At 57.6% G+C, this 17438-nt stretch overlaps 2 protein-coding genes across 3 annotated transcripts in view; one reads left to right on the top strand and one right to left on the bottom strand.

The window, feature by feature from the left end:
- Positions 1 to 14640, bottom strand: part of FAM83G (family with sequence similarity 83 member G) — a 30474-nt gene extending 15834 nt beyond the window's left edge. Inside the window, exons 1-3 of the mRNA XM_041770853.1 lie at positions 14405 to 14640; positions 13241 to 13939; positions 238 to 405 (exon numbers count right to left, since the gene is read on the bottom strand). Of these exons, the coding sequence (XP_041626787.1) occupies positions 238 to 405; positions 13241 to 13762 (690 nt within the window). The 5' untranslated portion in view covers positions 13763 to 13939; positions 14405 to 14640. The remainder of the gene's footprint in view (positions 1 to 237; positions 406 to 13240; positions 13940 to 14404) is intronic.
- SLC5A10 (solute carrier family 5 member 10) overlaps positions 1 to 17438 on the top strand; it is a 56273-nt gene that overhangs the window by 26250 nt on the left and 12585 nt on the right. The gene's annotated exons all lie outside the window — the stretch shown is intronic.

Genomic DNA, 17438 nt, shown 5'->3' with positions numbered 1-17438 from the left:
AACATGTGATACAGCACCTGCGGAGGCCCCAACACTGCATCAGCCCTTAGCCAATGTTTGTCTTATCTCTGCCTGCCGGAGGTCGTGTCCTGTCCCTTTGGGCGGTCAGGCAGGGGTCAGGTGACCACCTGGCAGGAGGCCCTAGGATTACTGAAACTCTCTGTGCCCGACACAGGGCTCCATCCCTAAAAGAGAGGTGCTCCAGGTGTTTGTGGACTGACCGACCAGCCAGCTCACCTTGAGGTGCCCCAGATGCATGCGGGCCCGCTCACACATGTGCAGGAAGTACTTGACATTACTCTCATCCACGATGATGTACACGGCGACCTTCCTCTTAAAGCCGGCATCCAGCAGGTCCTTGAAGATGTCCACATCGGTGAACATGTCCATGACCACGGCGATCACCTGTAAGCAGGAAGAGAGCAGGACTGTCGGGTGGCGTGGCAGTGGGGACAGATGCCACAGCAGGACACGCAGGCCTCCCACACCCACCACTGTCTCTGGGCGCCCCCTGCTAGCCCTGCTCTCCCTGCCTCAGCACTGGGACTGGGAAGCAGTGGGCTGGGGGCCTCTCTGGTCCCAAAGTTCTAGGGTGCACTCAGCACGTAGGATACAAGGTTCTCAATAGGTGAAACAGCCTGGAACAGTGGGAATGGAGCAGCACAGTCATCGTGCCCGCTGTCTCTGTCATACAAGACCACAGAAAACAAAGCCCAGTATCCTGGCCAACGAGGCCTGTGGTGTGGAGGGAAGAGACCGTGCCGTGGAACCAGGGACGGTCTGCATCCTGAGGCCTGGAGCGTGTGGGGCCGGCCCCCAGGGCAGCCTGCCTTCCTGTAGGCACCAGGGCTCCGCACAGCAGTGCCCTGTTTCAGCCCCTTCCTGGGTTGCATTCCTAAACCACAGCAGCCCACACCATCCCTGGTGCCTGCCACACTGGGATGCCGAGTTGAACCAGATGTGTCAACAGCCGGAAAGAGGCAGCAGCTGGCACAGCCGTTCATGAAGCCACTTGTGTGTGTGTCCCTGGGCTGCTGTGGACTTTGGCAGGTTTTCCGCCACCACCTCTTCTGTCTCTCTGAACGGAGCCCAAACCAGCACATGCTCTTCCTATTACGTGACAACATCTGTCCCCACAGCCGCTGACCTTCAGCCTCCTGGACCTGGCTCAGGGTGGGGCCCCAGAGGTCAGAGTGCATCTGCCCCAAGCCCTAGCCCAGCGAGGGCAGTGACAGGCCCCAGGCCTGGCAGGCCTGAGTCAAAGCACAAGGACTGAAGAGGCATCAGGAGAGAACGGGGTGGTTGGGATGAGCTCACCTGCCTTGCTCACCTTGACAGCAGCAGATGTTTGGGACCACTGGGGCTCAGTGACCATCTTAGGCCCTCTCTTGTCCTCCCCCACCCCCGTCCTATGGGGCAGCAATAGGGAGCACATGGGACCAGGGTCTGATGCTGACAACCAAGGCAGACATCCAGCCCCTCCAAACATTTGAGACCGGCGCCACTGCCCTGTCCAGGGCCTGAGGACCTTCTGAAGAAGACTTAAGAAGCTGAGGACTAAGCCATACAATGAGCTGGGAATGGTCAGGCTAGAGCCTACCCAGGCCAGCTAGGGAGCCAAGTACACCCCCATGCCCACCCCCACCATGAGGGCAGCCTGACAGGCTCCCCTCACTGGGACCTGTAGGCACAAGGTGAAGGACAGGCAGCCTGGGGCCTGCTGGGGATGAGTCTGCACGCTGTAGTGAGCTCACCCTGCTGGCCCCCGCAGGCCCATCTGGGCTCCTCCTTGCCCTGCCCTGCCCTGCCCTGGACACAATCTGTGTGAACCCGAGCAAGACACCCAGCTTTCTCTGTGGTACAACGGGTAGTGTAGCCACAGGACCAGCCGGGCTCCGGGAGGCAGGGGTCCAGGATTGACACCGTACTCTGGGGGACAACCGCTTGCTGGCTTTGAGTCTCCAAAGGGCTGTTTCAGGTGGGGCAGGGGGAATGGTTACAGTCTATGAGAGCCAGGGCCAGCAGGGGGAAGCTGACAGAGGCAGACATTGGTGCCACTTGAGGAGGTGCTTTCTGACCCCAAGTGAGGCAGAGGTCTTGATAGGGAGTGAGCTCCCCATCCCAGGAGGTGCTTAAGGAAAGGCCAGAGACTGCTTGGCAAGGAGGTGGATGAGGGGGCAGATGATCCAAAAGGACAGCTGGGTAGGCTCGCGACAGCCTTTGATTTCACCCGTTGAGTGTGAGGAGATCCTGAGGTGGGAGGGGTGGAAGCAGGGCCTTCCTTGCCGGGGACCCCACAGCCCCAGAGTCAGCCCGGGGATCCCCTTGCATAAGGCTCTCCTGGAGGCAAACAGCTTCACGTGCCACCCTGGGAAGGGCACAGCCGACACGTTCCTCCCTGGAGCAGACATCACATCACCTCTTGCTTCCTTGTCACCGCCGCCCCCAACCAGATTGGTCAGGCCTGCTTCCAGGACCAGCCTGCCATGGCAGATGGGGACTTGCCCTGGGCCTGGGCTGGGGGACGTGCCCCAGCAGAACCCAATCCACGTGTGTCCTTCCCCACGTTGCCCTCTGGCAGGTAGGGTAGTGGATCCAGGGATCATCTGTCATTGGGCTGATCTGTTAGGGCCTGCCCCCCGGTAGATCCCTCATGGGGTCCTGGGGCCAAGCGCCGGTTCTTACCAGCACTGGGTTAGGTTCCAGGGGCGGTCAAAGGAGAGCTTGTCACAGGTGATGCTGGGAGCGAGGAGAGGGGACGATGGAGGGGAGGCTGGGATCTGGAGACGGTCCTTGGCCCATGTGTGCAGGGAATGCGCTGGGGAGAGGCAGGTGGCCTGGGTTCTAGCCCTGAAGCTCGAGCCTCATGACCACAGGAACCAGTGTGTCCACGTGAGCAGCCGGACCAACTGCCGGGTGCCAGGGGGTGGGGGTGGCAGGCACGTGTACATCCTGTATTCCAGGCCTGGCGTCGCTGGGGAACTGATGGGGCAGTGCCAGCCCCACAACACAGAACCTACCCAGATGGCACAGGCCAGCTCCCAAGGGAAGGAAGGTCCCCAGGCCTACCCATGTGTCTTACTGATGGGAAAGGCCTTCCCTGAAGATGCGGGCACAGAACCAGGAGCAGCCAAACACCCATGCCAACCCTCCTGTTCCCAGCGCCCAGGGGCATCACGCTGGGGGCAGCAGGAGGATGGCTGTGCCCACATAGGGGGCCAGCCACACGGTATAGATGTGGATGAGCCTGGAGCAGAGGGAAACACGGCACTGGTGTAGGAACTGGGCTTGAGTGTGCTGTATACCCAATGACCCCACGTCTCTCCGGGATGCAGTGACGTGCAAGCTCCCAAAGTATGTTCGTCCCATGATTCCCCACACCCCCTCTTCCCATGCCTTCCCCAATCCAACAGATCCCATTCTGCCCCTCTCTCTGGCCTCCTGGCATCCTGCCAACCTCCTGATGGTTTCGGAATTCCTGAAATATCCTTGGGAAGGGTGGACACTGTCAGAGACCCAGACAGTGGGGCCCGGAGGAGGATGAGATGGGCTCCAGGTCCCACCTTGAACCGTTGGGATTGTGGACGTGGGTCTCTGGCATAGGCCTCCTACATCCTGCCCTGAGCACTTCCATCACGCAGGCGGCTACTGGGGGGACTTAAACAAGGCGGGCAATGTCTGACCCACAAAAGAGCAGCCTTCCCCCAACCGTGGCTGCAGTCCCCAAAAGACACAGCCTGAAGCCTCGTAATACCTACTACTGGTGCTGCTGGCATGGGCGGGGGTGCAGGTGTATCTACCCCCCATCCTCCCTGGGGCCGCCACAGCAGTCTGAGCCCCTGGACGAGGGTAGAGTGGGCCCAGAGTTGGAGCTCTGGGCTGCAAGCCAGGGGAGAGCCATGTTTCTCTCTGGGTCTGTCTCCTCAACTGTAAAATAAGGAAGGTGGATGGGAGGCCCAAGGCTGGACCTGCCAAGGGATCCCTGACTCCCTGGGCCCTGCCTGGATGCCCTGACTGGCTGGTCTGGGCCAGCTGGAGCATCTTGCTGTGCCCACCACTGCCTCACCGCCGCTCTGCACTACCCACATGGGACTCCCAATGCCTTAGCAGGTTGACACCCAGCCTACAGCTCCCAGCACCCCTAGGGCTGTTTCTTAGATTCGCTGTGACCACAGAATCCACTCCTGGAGCATAAGTGTGCTCACGGGACCAATGGGTAGAACAGGCCCGTGAAAGCGCTGGGTGAAGAAGGGCAGGGGTGAGATGGTCCAGGGGTTCCACGTGCAGCTGGAGGACCGCTGGCCATGGGCCCAGCCTCAGTGGCCATATCTCTCCCCAGGGGGCCCTGACCCTGCTGATTCGTCCCTGAAATGCCTAGCCTGGAGCCACACATGCTCATCTCTTGCCAGGCCTCCTTCCTCTCCTCCTCTGTGCTGACAATTCCTACCATACTTCAAAGCCCAATTTAAATACCACTCCTAGCTCCTCTCTAGCTCCTCTCAGTCATCTGGGCAGGTATCATTTCTGCATGACACAACAACCTACCAAGTGGCGTGCTCTCTCCTGAAGGTCTGGACTCTGAGAGCCAGGCCAGAGTCCAGCAGGTTCCTAGTGGGAGCTCCAGCTGTAATACCTGCTCTGCCCTCCCTGGCCACAGAGATGCGTGGAGGAGGCTCAGAGAGAGGTGGACCTGGTTTCTCCCCTCAAAGTGTCCCAGAACAGATGAGGGAGACAGACACACCCCACCCACCATGAAACCCAAAAGCAGCCCCAGACACAGGGCACAAGCACACAAGTCCCTCCACCTGGAAAGTGTAGGAGATGAAGAGGACCCCAGTGCTCTGGGTCTGTCACTCTAAAGCTCTGGTGGATACCCAGATGATGGAAGCATGGGCTCCAGACTGTTCTGGGAAGACATGTGACCTTGGGCAAGAGCCTTAGTCTCCTGGGGGATGGGGGCAGTAATAATGCACACCTGTACAGCTGTTGACGGGAAGAGTGAATTAGTATAGGCACAGAGCCGGCTCAGGGCCCGAGGGCCTGTGCTCAGCAGGTGCCACTTTTCCTGACTCTTCATCACACCAACTGGAGTCCTGACCCACCAGACCCACAGCACCCTCCACAGTGGACAGGCCAGGAATCATCACTCACCATCCCCACTCCCCTCCTGCTGGAAGGCTGGTGCCACCTGGTAACTCATGGGGATGACACAGAGAATGGTATAGACCATTCTAAGTTTTGGAACAATAGCCATAACATCCTGGATTCGACTTCCACTTCCAGTCACAGCAGAATAACAGAGCCTATACCAACCTTCCTGCCTTAATAATTGAAAAAAACAAAAAAAACACACAGATGCAAAAATCTATGAAACTGGGCCAACGGGATTGCAGCGAATACTGTGATCCTTGAGAGAAGGGGAACAGTTGAGATCAGCCCTAGGATTGCCTCAGCCACCTCTGGACTGCAGAATGGGGAGGGGCCCCTGCTGGGGTTCAGCGGCCTCCTGGAGTCAAGGAGACAGGGTGTGCTCACAGCACAGCAGCCAGAATTTTTCAAACGGAATACTGGAGAAGAGAGGACTGCAGAGAGCGAACACCAGACACCTACACAGGGTGTTCCCTTGACCCTTCAGCTGGTGACCAAGTATCACATGCATGGAGGAAACCACCCAGGCTGGGACAAAACTGCTGGAAAAAAGGGCAGCTGGAATGGACACCAGTGCTCATGCAGAACCAGGAATGATTTACATCCCCACCCCCACCCCCTGACTAGAGTGCAGGCCCATTTAAAACTCAGGGCATTTAGGAGAGTCCTCGGAGGAGTATTACCTGAATAGTGGGCAAATAAGCCCTAGGAGAGGCACCAACAAATTTTTTCTGTAAAGGCCACATGGTAAAGACTTCAGGCTTTGCGAACCATATGTCTCTGACACCCTTGACTCTGCTGTAATAGTAGGTGGTCCATAGTCCAACCCTTACCCTGGACTAAATCTGCTCTGGTCCCACCTAATAAAACTTTAAAAAACACTAAACTGAATCTCAAAATGTAAAACTAATCAACATTTAAGATGAAGAATACACTGGATGGGATGAATAACAGATTAGACAACACAGAAGAAAAAATGTGTGGACTTGAAGACATACCAGTAGAACTATCCAAAATGGCCCATGGAAAGGGACTGAAAAAGCAGGATCGGCTCAAAGCAGCAATGAACTGGGGGTCCAGTTAGAAGGTCTAGGATACACAGAACTGGAGTCTCAAGAGGTTTCGAGGTGGAGAAAGGGTGGGCAAGACAGAAAAATGTTTGAAGAAAATAATGTCCATGATTTTTCCCCATTTGAAGAAAACTATCCATCCACAGTCAGAGAAGTTCAGTGAGTTCCAAGCAGAAGAGACAGGAAGAAAAACTCACTAAAGCACATCATAATCACATCATTTAAAGCCCAGGATAAAGAGAAAATCTGAAAAAGAAGCCAAAGGGAATGACCATTACATAATGAGGAACGAAGATAAGCCGACTTCTCCACAGAATCATCGCAAACCAGGATTAAGGAGATTAAAAGGCCGAGAAGGTTCTCTGGGTACTGGGGAGGATTCCTGGGAGCCCCTGGCCCCACCGTGGGTGGCGTTCTCCTGACTCTGGCACTCTTCAAACCAGTTTGCCCATCTGGCTCCAAAGGCCTGTCACTGAGGGAAAGGCCTGGTCCTGCCTCTTAGGGAGCAAGTCCATGTCTGTCATGACACCTGTTGACCCAAGCCAGGGACAGGATAACCAGGCCAGCTTTCTGACACTCACACGGGTGTCCTTTTTCCGGGGATTAAGGGAAGGGAGCAATGACTACTCCCATTTTCCAGGGAGGGAGTCCTTGTCCCAGAGCCACACAGTCGGCTGGTATCAGAGGCCTCCTGTCCAGGGCTCTTCCCCTGGCAGGGGATCCTGTGTACACTCTAGCTGACTCCACCCACTGCCCTGCAGAGCCCACTCTGAGTCCTAGAGCAACTCCTGAGCATCAGCTCTGCCCGGGTGGTAAAGTCCCAGGGCCTCCTGGCTCTGCCACTCCTTCCCTGGGTGGCCCATGGCACAGTTCTTCCACTCTAGAAGCTTTAGCTGCTCTTCTCGGTAACATGGGGGGATGCAGTGGGTAGCCTGAGTCTCTTCCTCTGACATGCATCAACCATGGCACCTTCCCCACCCTCTGGACTATTAAAACAGAAGCCTCATTAAGGCCAATTAAAGGAGGCTCGGGCTTCCTAAGTGTCAAATGGCTGCAGCAGGATGGGTTGAAGAGGCACATACTGGTCACACCCAGAGCCCTCTGTCCAGGGACCCGGCCCAGCCCAGCCCAGCCCAGCAGCGTGGGCCCTGCCCTGAGTCTCCAGCCTTCCCCAGATACACATCACCATGGCTCAGGAATGCTGCAGAGTAAAGAGACCGTCAGCTGACCCGGCCTGTGCCTGGGGATGAGTGGACAGGCCCCGCCCCCTTCCCACCAGCACCCACGGGGCCTCAGAGTCCTGCGAATTTCCAGGCCTGCAGGCATAACGTCTAGCCAACCAGACCCCCACAAAGTCATCAGTGAGTGGCACAAGCTGAGGATTTTCAAACTGGAAAATCTCAGACTTGTTAATTCAAAAGCCTCAAGTTCTCCAGGATCCAAGAGTCACAGATGCTGTGGTGTCATAGAGCATCCTAATCCCACAGGAGGATGGCCTGGAAAGAACTTGCCCAAGGTCACACAGCAAGCCAGGGAGGGCCTGAGGCCCCTGGGCCACCAGAAGGCCACTCCTCTCTACTGCTTTCCACCAAGCCCCTGCTTGAACTCCACCAGGATGGGGAGCTCACCACTTCTCAACCCAGACTATTCCCAGAGAGAGGCTGTCAGGAGAGGGGATGATGCGGGCAGAGAAGAGAGAACCAGCATTTATGAAATGCCAGCTCTGTGCCAGACACTGCACTGCACTCTGCACGACTCTGAGGCATGACAGAGACATCACCGTGGCAATGAGGAGGCAGAAACAGAGGGTCAGAGGGGCAAAGTGGCTATCCTGAGGCGGCCCAGTGAGGTAACAGCAGAGCTGAGGTTTGAGGGTGGGTCTGCATGGTACAGAAGCCCCTCTTCCCACGGCCCCACATGGCATTTAGCCTGGGAAGACACCTAAGCCCGGCGATCACTCGGAGGCCATGAAGGGCGCTAGTACAGCCCACGCAGGCCAGCACCTGCCAGGACATAGGGCAGGGTCCTGGCTTGGAGGGGCGCCCTGCCCCGCACTCAGCACCCTCCGATCACTCAGTAGCTCGTGGGCACTCACAACTATTACTCTTGCAAGGCAAGTGTCCAATTCCAATTTTGCAGATGAAGAAACTGAGGCCCAAGGTCACACAACAAGGGGACGGCTGAGCCATCGGGGAGCCAGGGGACTGTGAGAGCACTGGCCCCTCAGGATGAGCCTGTTGAACCCGGGAGACCAGGGCTCTGCAGAGCACCACACAGGCCTGTCACATGAGAGACCCTCATGTGAAGGCCAGCAGGCCCCTGGCCCACTGTCGGTGCCCTGACCTCAGTACCCTCACCTGTCATCAAGGTGACAGGCCCCACCTTGCAGGGTCAGGGAAGGAGGGCTGCGCCAGCGCCAGGGGGAGTGAGGCTGCCTGCCCAGCGCTGCCTCCTTCCTGGCAGAGCTGCTCCTGGCTCTCCTCAAACTCTCAATTAAGATGCAAACACCGTTGGGTAGGAAGCCTTTGGAGAAAATGGAGCTGACACCTGGAATTATGTTATCAGATCACTCCCCACCTGGCAGGCGACAGGGCCCTGGGCCTGGGCTGGGAACTGCTGGAATGGGCAGGAGGCAACTCCCTGCTTCATGGCATGAGCCTGGGCCTGGCCGGGCTGCTGCTCTATCTGGGCTCCTGCTGCACCTGGGAACAGCGCAGTGGGCCCTAGGAACATAGGGACCACTATGTCCTTGTGGCCCCTGAAGACGCTGAAGCTGTCCTGGTGCCACCGTTTCTGGGGAAACGAGAGCCCTCCCTCGTGCTCCAGAGGGAGCTGCAGGGGTCTCAGGTCCGGTCGCCGTGTTCTCCTGGCCCAGTGCGGTCATACTTCTACCCACCCCACCCCCCCACCCCAGGGAGAGCCCGGTGTTTGCAAGCCTGAGGGGGACAAGGAGCCTCATGAAAGGGCTTTTACTGTCCTGAGTCAGGCTGGAGCCAGCAGCAGGGCACCAGTGCTCCCATTAGGGGCAGGCCTCCGAGAGTACAGCCAAGATGCTGCTTCCCCCAGGACACAGGGCTCCGAGCCCGCAGACCGGGGTTCTGGGCACAGCTCTTCCAGAACACCTGCGCTCTCTGAGCCTTGGGCTCGTCGTCAGCACCGAGGAGCCAACACCTCCTTGATGGAGTCGCTGGGAGGGTCAGAGCGCAGCTAAAGTGCCCGCTCAGCACCTGGCATACAGCTGGCACTTAATGAACGCCTCATTAAGCTGCTTTTATTCTCCGGGAGCCGAGTCGTGAGCCAGCGCTTCAGCGTGTGAAGGCAGGGGGCTGACAGAAAAGACTGCGGGGTTAATCAGGCAGCATGAAACCCGGTTCCAGTCTCTTCCTGCTGTGTAGCCCTAGGCGAGAAACTGAACTTCTCTGGGTGTCTGTTCCCAAGCCCTGGCCTGGCAGGCCCGAGGCGTGGGTTCTAGTCCAGCCTTCCACACTCATTCTCCCTCGTGAGAGCTCCCTCAGTGTTTACAGGGCTCAGGCCTGCCCCTGGGGCCTTCCCCGGACCGCCTCGGGTGGGATCCCCTGCACCCACATCGTGAAGGGGGAGCACTCCCTCCTCAGCCCCCCTTGGGACCCAGCCCAGCCTCACCCCTCTCTCAGAGGCTGTAGTGGAGCGAGGCTGGGGCTCATCCCTCCTGGGCATGATGCTACAGGCCCGGCCTCTGGTATGCAGCTAGAACCCCGAAGCAGGTTTTTTCCCCAGGTAAATCACTGGTACTGGGGGTGGGGGGCAGGGGAGGGGCAGGCAAATGACCTTCCATCTCAGAGTCTGGGGCCGGAAGACACCTCACAGAGCACAAGCTGCCTACGTGGGACTGGTATGATTAGACCCAGGCCCCTCTGTTCTCTCGCCCCAGAAGTGTCCAGAATTCGCAGGGCAACAGGGCACCAGAGCTGAAGGGACCCTCAGCAGTCTTTAAGGTCTGTACCCATTGTACAGATGAAATGACTGAGGCTCAGAGGAGAGCCAGGGCTTGTCCCAGGTCCCACAGTGGTGGGATCACGGCCCACTAGTTTTGTTCTAGCCTTTGGGGGAAGCAGGGAGTTCAGAAGCTCTGCTGGGAACACAGCCACTCCCCAGCGGCCCGCTGGGGCGGGCTGAGTGTGTGCTGCGTCATTTCCCTGCCCCAGGGTCTGCCTGCCCTGCTGACAGGCCAGGCTGGGGAGGTGGCGGGCCGGGTCGCCCTGAGTCAGCACCAGCAGCCCCAGCCCAGGTGCCCTACTGGGCAGGGGGTCAGCGTGGGGCCAGGTGGCAGGACAGTGGGCTCCCCATCTCAGGGCTGGGGAGGGAGAGGGTTCTCCCCACATTGCTGTTGCGGGGGGGTGTGCAGATGAAGATGCGGGGGCGAAGGGAAAGAGGTGATTCATGGGGAGAGATAAGGCAGGGAGAGCTCCCGGTGGCGGTGGTGGTGGCGGCGGCGGCGGGCGGGCCACGCAAAGCACCTCGTCAGCATCCGTCAGCATCCGTCAGCGGCACAGCCCAGCACTGGAGCCTGGGAAGCAGCAGGAGCAGGCAGACGGGAGGGTTGCAGGTGGCACAGGTAGCTGCCCCTCCCTGCCCTGCCTGTCACTGTGCTCTGTCGAGGCCAGGATGGGCAACACAGGCCTGTCCCCACCCTCCACCCAAAAACTAGCTAAGTGACAATAGCTGGGACTAACCAGTTGGGCCTCAGTTTCTACATCTGAAAAATGGGCAGATCCGACTACCTGAAATTATAAAGTGCCTCGCACTCAAAAACCGGGAGCTATAGTCATTACTGCCTGCCCACACACATGGCATGCTGGCCTCAGGTCCCTGGATGGATGGGACTGGGAAGCACAAAGGATGGAAAGCAGAGGCATGGCTCCCCATGGTGCTGTGGGGTGTGAACAAGTCCCTGTCCTCCCTGCGTCCGTGCTCTCACCTGGAAGACCCCAGACCCTCCTGCTTGGTCTGGGAGGCTCTCTGCTGTCGGAGAGCAGTGGACAGTCTCAGCAGTGGGGCCCCATTCTCAGTGGGACCAGCCGACCAAACCCAAGGTGGACATATCCCTAGCCATATCACCTTAGAGAGGTGATGCCAATAACCTGGTGGGGCTTTCATGGGGAGCAAATAAAGTTACGGGGGCTCGTGGGCCTGCTTGGGGTGGCTGGGTCTCAGCCCTGGCCATGGGCATGTGAGGAGAAGGCCCTGGTGCCCAGCCTGGCCCCAGGTGCTCCTATCGGGCCCCATCACTGAGCCAGGCCATCAGTCCTCCTGTCTGGGGAGATTAGACTCTGGCTGTTGTTCCCATGCCAAGCACAGATCTGGTGTCTGCTTCCTTTCTACTCCCAGTGGGGAAGAGAGGTGTGGAGGAGAGGGAGCCCTGGCACAGTAGGTCAAGCCCCACCCTGGGCCTCAGTTTCCCCATTTTTAAAAAGGGGTCCGTGGGATCCCAACAGGCCCTTCCAGAGGACTGGGTTCCACAATCTCAAGTCAGGCACAAGGTCAGCAGCACCTGCCTACCCCAAGGCAGGTGTGGGGCAGGTTATTCAGCCCAAGAGCTCTGAAGGCCCTGTCCCCCTCCCCCTTTCCCTCCTCTTCCTGCAACTGTTCCTCACTCCCGTCACCTGATTCCATCTTCACAACAGCCAAAGACGTAGCTTCCATCCTCGCCACCTCCACTTTACACACCCGAAACCCGAAGCCTCAAAGCTGCCTGGGATCAGGCTGAGAGCCAGGCTCTGAGACACAGGCTATCTGACTCCGCCAGCCCCATTGGGGAACAGGGACTCTACCTTTCTAGAAACCTAACCCATGGCCACCTTGTCAGCTCCTGACCCAGTTCTGGTTTCTCTGAACCAAGAGCTTCCCCAGGCTCTATCAGCCCGGATGGTCCCCAAAGCCAGCGTTTTGGGCTTGTGCGATTTGCTGGCCCGCTCTGGGCCTGGTGAAGGAAGGGTTAGACTCTGCTAGAAATAACTTCACCAGGACACATATTGCTAATCGCTCACCATCCTCTACTGAGCTCAGACCTGGCCTCAGAATCTTTCTCAACACAGCTCTCCTGGGCAGGCTTTATCAAACATTTCGGGATGTGCTTTGAAACCACGAAAAAGAAGGACAGCTCATGGCCCGGCTCTACAAGTGGTGAGCAGCCCTTCTCGGGATGTGTGTCAGTGTGTCAGCTGAGAATGACTTCCCACACCAGGGATACCACACGTCGAGGCAGGGATCGGAGAAGAAGCAATGCTCCAGGTCCCTCCACTGGCAAAATTCAACCCCGGCGGACAACCCTCAGCTGACTTCGCTCTGCTTCCACCCAGGGACCATCCCTAGCCCCCACCTCCCTGCCTGGAAAGATCCTGCCATTGGGAAAGCTCACAGAGAGGCTCAGAGAGGGTGAGCAAGTCACTCTCAGTTGCCCAGCACAGCCAGGAAAAAGACACCTTTGAACTCGACCTCCAGGCCAGCCTCAGATGGACCCAAGCCACTTTTTTGCCTCCGTAACTCCTGCACCACTCCAGACTGTCTCCACCACCCGGGAAAGAGCAACAGCAGAGGTTCACGGTGTGTGTGAGAGCTTCCTACCTCTCAAGTGTGAATCAGAGCCATCTCACCGGACAGTGAGAGAAAAGCCCGAGATCCCTCCCTACCCCACCCCATCATTGCACTTTCTTCTGAGGAACCTGCTTCCCAGGTCTGGGGAAATCAGAACTTGAACAGCCCCCCCCCAATAATGTACAAAGGCCCTTTGAGATGAGGCAGCCCACCATCACCTGCCAGAAGACCTGGGCACCTTAACCCCGTGCAGAGAAACTGAGGACCCCAAGAGAGCAAGGGGGGAGGCAGCCAGGGAGGCAGCCAAGGGAACCACAGAAGACAGTGTTGGGGTTTCCGAATTGGTGCTGTGAGTGAGCAGACACTGTGGTGGCAGAGATGCTGGGGGCCGGCTCAGGCCCACTGGGCCAGCTCTCCGTCTGGGGACCCCCTCCCAGCAGCTGGCTCACCTTCTGGGCCTGGCTGATCATCTTCCGCACCACCTCCTTGATGTGAGCCTGCCCATCGATGGGGGGCTGCATGTAGACGCTGGCCCGGGTGACCCCACGGTAGGCAATGGTGTCGGGCCAGCCCAGGTCCAGCTGTGGGATGGATCGGTCGGACTTCTGGGGCCAGTACTCCAGAGAGGGCGGCGGCTCGGCCTGGGTGGCGTCCCCACCTGCCCTGCTGGCCTCCTCGCTGTCACCAATGCCATCGTCCTCAGGGCCCCGCGACCGGACGTCGCCCCTCAGGTCCTCGGAGCCTGGGTCGTACACCTCAATGGTCTCCAGGATGCGCTTGAGTTCCAGCTCCGATAGGAAATCCCGAATGTTCTCCCGCTTGAGCACCTCGTAGAAAGCCTCCCTGCCGCGGGCCACCAGGGCCTCCAGGGCCAGCCGCTGCTCCTCGCTGTAGAAGAACTCGGGCTTGGACTCACTGGAGCGCCAGTTGACGTGGCTGTCGTCCAGACACTGCACCTGGGAGAAGGCCATGTTGCCACTGCCCCGACGCCTGTGCCTGTGCCTGTGCCGGGTGGGGGGGCGGCAGGGCGCTCCGCAAGGTCAGGCTCCCGACTCCCCGACTCCCCGACTCGGCGCCCGACTCGGCGCGGCGCGGCGCGGCGCTCGCTGGGCTCCAGCAGGGGCCTGGCAGCTCTGCCCATAGGGAGCCTGCGGGAGAGCCCAAGTGAACGCAGAGGTCAGGTCAGGGTGCAGGCGGGACCGGGGAGGGGCGACAGGGCGACAGGGCGGGGGTGGGGTGGCAGTGGGCGAGACGGCGGGGCGGGGCGGGACCCACGCCTGGGCGCGGTGCGCCTCTATCAGTAGGGGCCGAGGGACCCACGTCCCGGAGGGGCTGTGGAGCTGCCTAAAAAGTCCCAGGCAACGTCTGGGAGGAACCAGGGCAGGCGGGGAACTTCCCAGAAGTTTCCAAGAGGGGGAGGCCGGGACAACACGGGTGGCCTTTGGCCCGGCTCGGCGGCGCCCCGCATTCCGACGGCTTCGCGGAAGGGAGCGGGTCTTAAAATCTGCGGGGGCCACGACCGCAACCCGGGGGGCCTGCCGGGAGGAGGGAGGCTCGGGGCGGCGCCGCCCTGGGGGCCCGGGATCCGGGGCCGCGGGCCGGGACTCGCTTACCGGGCGGGCGCGGGGCAGAGCCGGCAAGGAGGGGCGCGCGGGCGGAGCGGGGCGCACCGGCGGCGGCAGCCCGGTGACTAATGCGCCCCGCCCACCCGCCGCCGCCGCCGCCGCCGCCGCCGCCGCCGCCACCTGCGGTCACGTGCCGCCCCGGGGGCGGGGCCGGAAGCTGATTCACCGCCCCCCAACCCGAGGGACACCGGCGGCCCGGGTGGTCGTGCGCCCCTTTTACCCCCCGCTGCTTCCCACCCGCGCGGCCGGATTCTGGGAAGCTCAGGGGCCAGAGTCCGAGAGCCCCTGGAGCTCCGCAGCCCGGAGAGGGGCAGCGTTCTTACTGGGAACACAGCGTCAACAACCTTTGCACTGCCCCTGGGGCCTGTTGGTAACCCAGGTCCAACCCTCCCAGTGTCCAGCTTCCCAGGTGGGACGGCGAGTCTGCGCAGATAGCCAGCTGTCCAGTTGTGGGAGGAGAGTTAGGGTACTAGACCGGGAGGCCCCAAGGCAAGGGTAGGGCACCAACGGCGCAACCAAACTCCGGAAGGAGCCTTGTACAGAGCCTGGTGTGCAGAGAGCAGATGGATACCCAGCCCTTAGTCCCTAGCGCTTCTCCCTGCTGGGAGGGGTACCCCCCCAGGACTGGTCCGGTATGATGGGCAGCGCCCACCTGGACCCTGGGATGAAAAGAGCCTTCAGAGAGCACTGGAGTCAGGCTAGCGTCAGGCCCCACCTGGTTGGGAGGTGCGGGAGTGCCAACTAAATCTAAAAGCAGGTTGCTAGGGCAGGGACAACAAAGCACATTAAACCTGACCCGATAAACAGCCCCTACCCCATTGTGTGCCACAGCTAGCTGGCCAGGTACTTGGCCCAGCCCTCCCCCTCTCCCCCCACCATTTGCCCTGGATCTGGACAGGGTCGCTGCAGCTTGGGTGGCAGTTGGAGCCCTGAGGACACTGCTCTGTGTTGCTGAAGGTTGGCTGGTGACGTCTCTAGACCTGGGCCCAGAATGCACCACTATCTATCCACCGGCCCTGAGCAGCATCTGTGGTCTCCATCACTGACCCCTCAAGTCCTTTTTTTCTTTTTCTTTTTCTTTTTCCTTTTTTTAAAATTTTTATTTATTTATGATAGTCACACAGAGAGAGAGAGAGAGGCAGAGACACAAGCAGAGGGAGAAGCAGGCTCCATGCACCGGGAGCCCGACGTGGGACTCGATCCCGGGTCTCCAGGATGGCACCCTGGGCCAAAGGCAGGCGCTAAACCTCTGCGCCACCCAGGGATCCCCTCAAGCCTCAAGTCCTATACTCCCTGCCCTGCGGCCCCCCACTGCAGTCCCAGCACACTGTGTCTGGACATAGTGACCCCAGAAGCCAGGCCCCTGCCCAAGCGTCTCTGGACCTCAGCTTCTCCTTTTGCTCTTATGACTGCACAGAGGTCCAGGGGATCATAATGGGAATCTTGGCTTTCCCGGCTGAGAGGCATACAGCCTTTCATTCAACCTTACAGTTCCCTGCCCATGTTTACAGATGCACAGGAAGTTAACAACAACAACAACAACAACAACAGCAAAACACCAACAGAGGCCACAGGCAGCCTTTACCCAGTTTCTCCCAGCAGTATCATCTTGTAGAACTGTAGTCCAATAATACTATAGCCAGAAAATTGACATCGGTGTGATCTAGGACTTTTTCAGATTTCACCAGCTTACCTGCATTCATTGTGTGTGTGTGGATGCAACCTTACTGCACATGTAGATTTGTGTGGCCACCACTGCAACTGGGATGCAGAACTATTCCACCATCACTGAGACCTCCTTCTCTACGGCCATTCCCACATCTCCATCCCTAACCCCTGGCAACCACTATATCTGTTCTCTAGCTCTACAATTTTTTTTTATTTCAACACTGTTACATAAATGGAAGATACAGTATATAACCTTTGGGGATTAGCTTTTTCTGGCAAGTCATCCAGGCTGTTGTGTGTATCTTGTAGCTTGTTCATTTCTGTTGCTGGCTAATATTCATGGCATGGATGGATCAGAGTTTGTTCAACCATTTCTCCTGTTCAAGGATAATGGGTTGTTTCCAGTTTGGGGGCTATTATGAATTAAGCTGCTATGAACATTCATATACATATTCATTTGTATATATATTGTATCATGTATATTTTACATACCTGTAAGATATGAGTGATCCAATTTCTCCACATCCTTGCCAACATTTTATGTTGTCACAGTTTTTTTAAATTTAATTTTATTTTTTTATTTTAGTTGATAAGGATGTGATAATTATATCTTACTATGCTGTTAATTTTCATCTTCTTGATGACTAATGATATAGAACATATTCTCATGTGCTTATTTGCCAGCTGTCTGTCCTCTTCAGTGAAATGCCTGTTCATGTGTTTTGCCCATTTTCAAAGTGCATTGTTTGGTGTTTACTGTTAAGTGTTGAGAGCTTTTTATATATTCTTTTTCTTTTAAGAGAGATAGAGAGTGAGTGAGAGTGTGAGCAGGATGAGGGGGAGGAGCAGAGGGAGAGAGAGATAATCTCAGGCAGGCTTCACACCCAGCACGGAGCCCAACATGGGGCTCTATCCCATGACCCCAAAACCATGACTTGAACCAAAACCAAGAGTCAGATGCCTAACCAACTGAGCCACCCAGGGCATTCCTGCTCTTTATATATTCTAAAAACAAGGTCTTTGTTAGGTCTATGATCTGCACATATTTTCTGCTGGTCTGTAACTTTTTCTTTTTGTTTTTTAAGTGTAGAACACTATTATTAACTATAATCACTATGCTGTATATTGAATCTCCAGAATTTATTCATCTTGTAATTGGAAGTTTGTACCTTTTGACTAATATCACCCCTTTCCCTCTACCCCACAGTCTCATCCTTCTATTCTATTTTTCTATAAGTTTGGGGGTTTTTTTGGATTCCACTCATGAGATCAAACAATATTTGTCTTTCTTTGTCTGACTTAGTTCTCTTAGCATAATGCCCTCAAGGACCAGCAATATTGTCACAAATGGTAG

Source organism: Vulpes lagopus, chromosome 10, assembly GCF_018345385.1.
Source record: "Vulpes lagopus strain Blue_001 chromosome 10, ASM1834538v1, whole genome shotgun sequence".
Taxonomy (NCBI): domain Eukaryota; kingdom Metazoa; phylum Chordata; class Mammalia; order Carnivora; family Canidae; genus Vulpes; species Vulpes lagopus.
The sequence above is the reverse complement of the archived record's forward strand: the minus strand, read 5'-3'. Positions and strand labels throughout refer to the sequence as shown.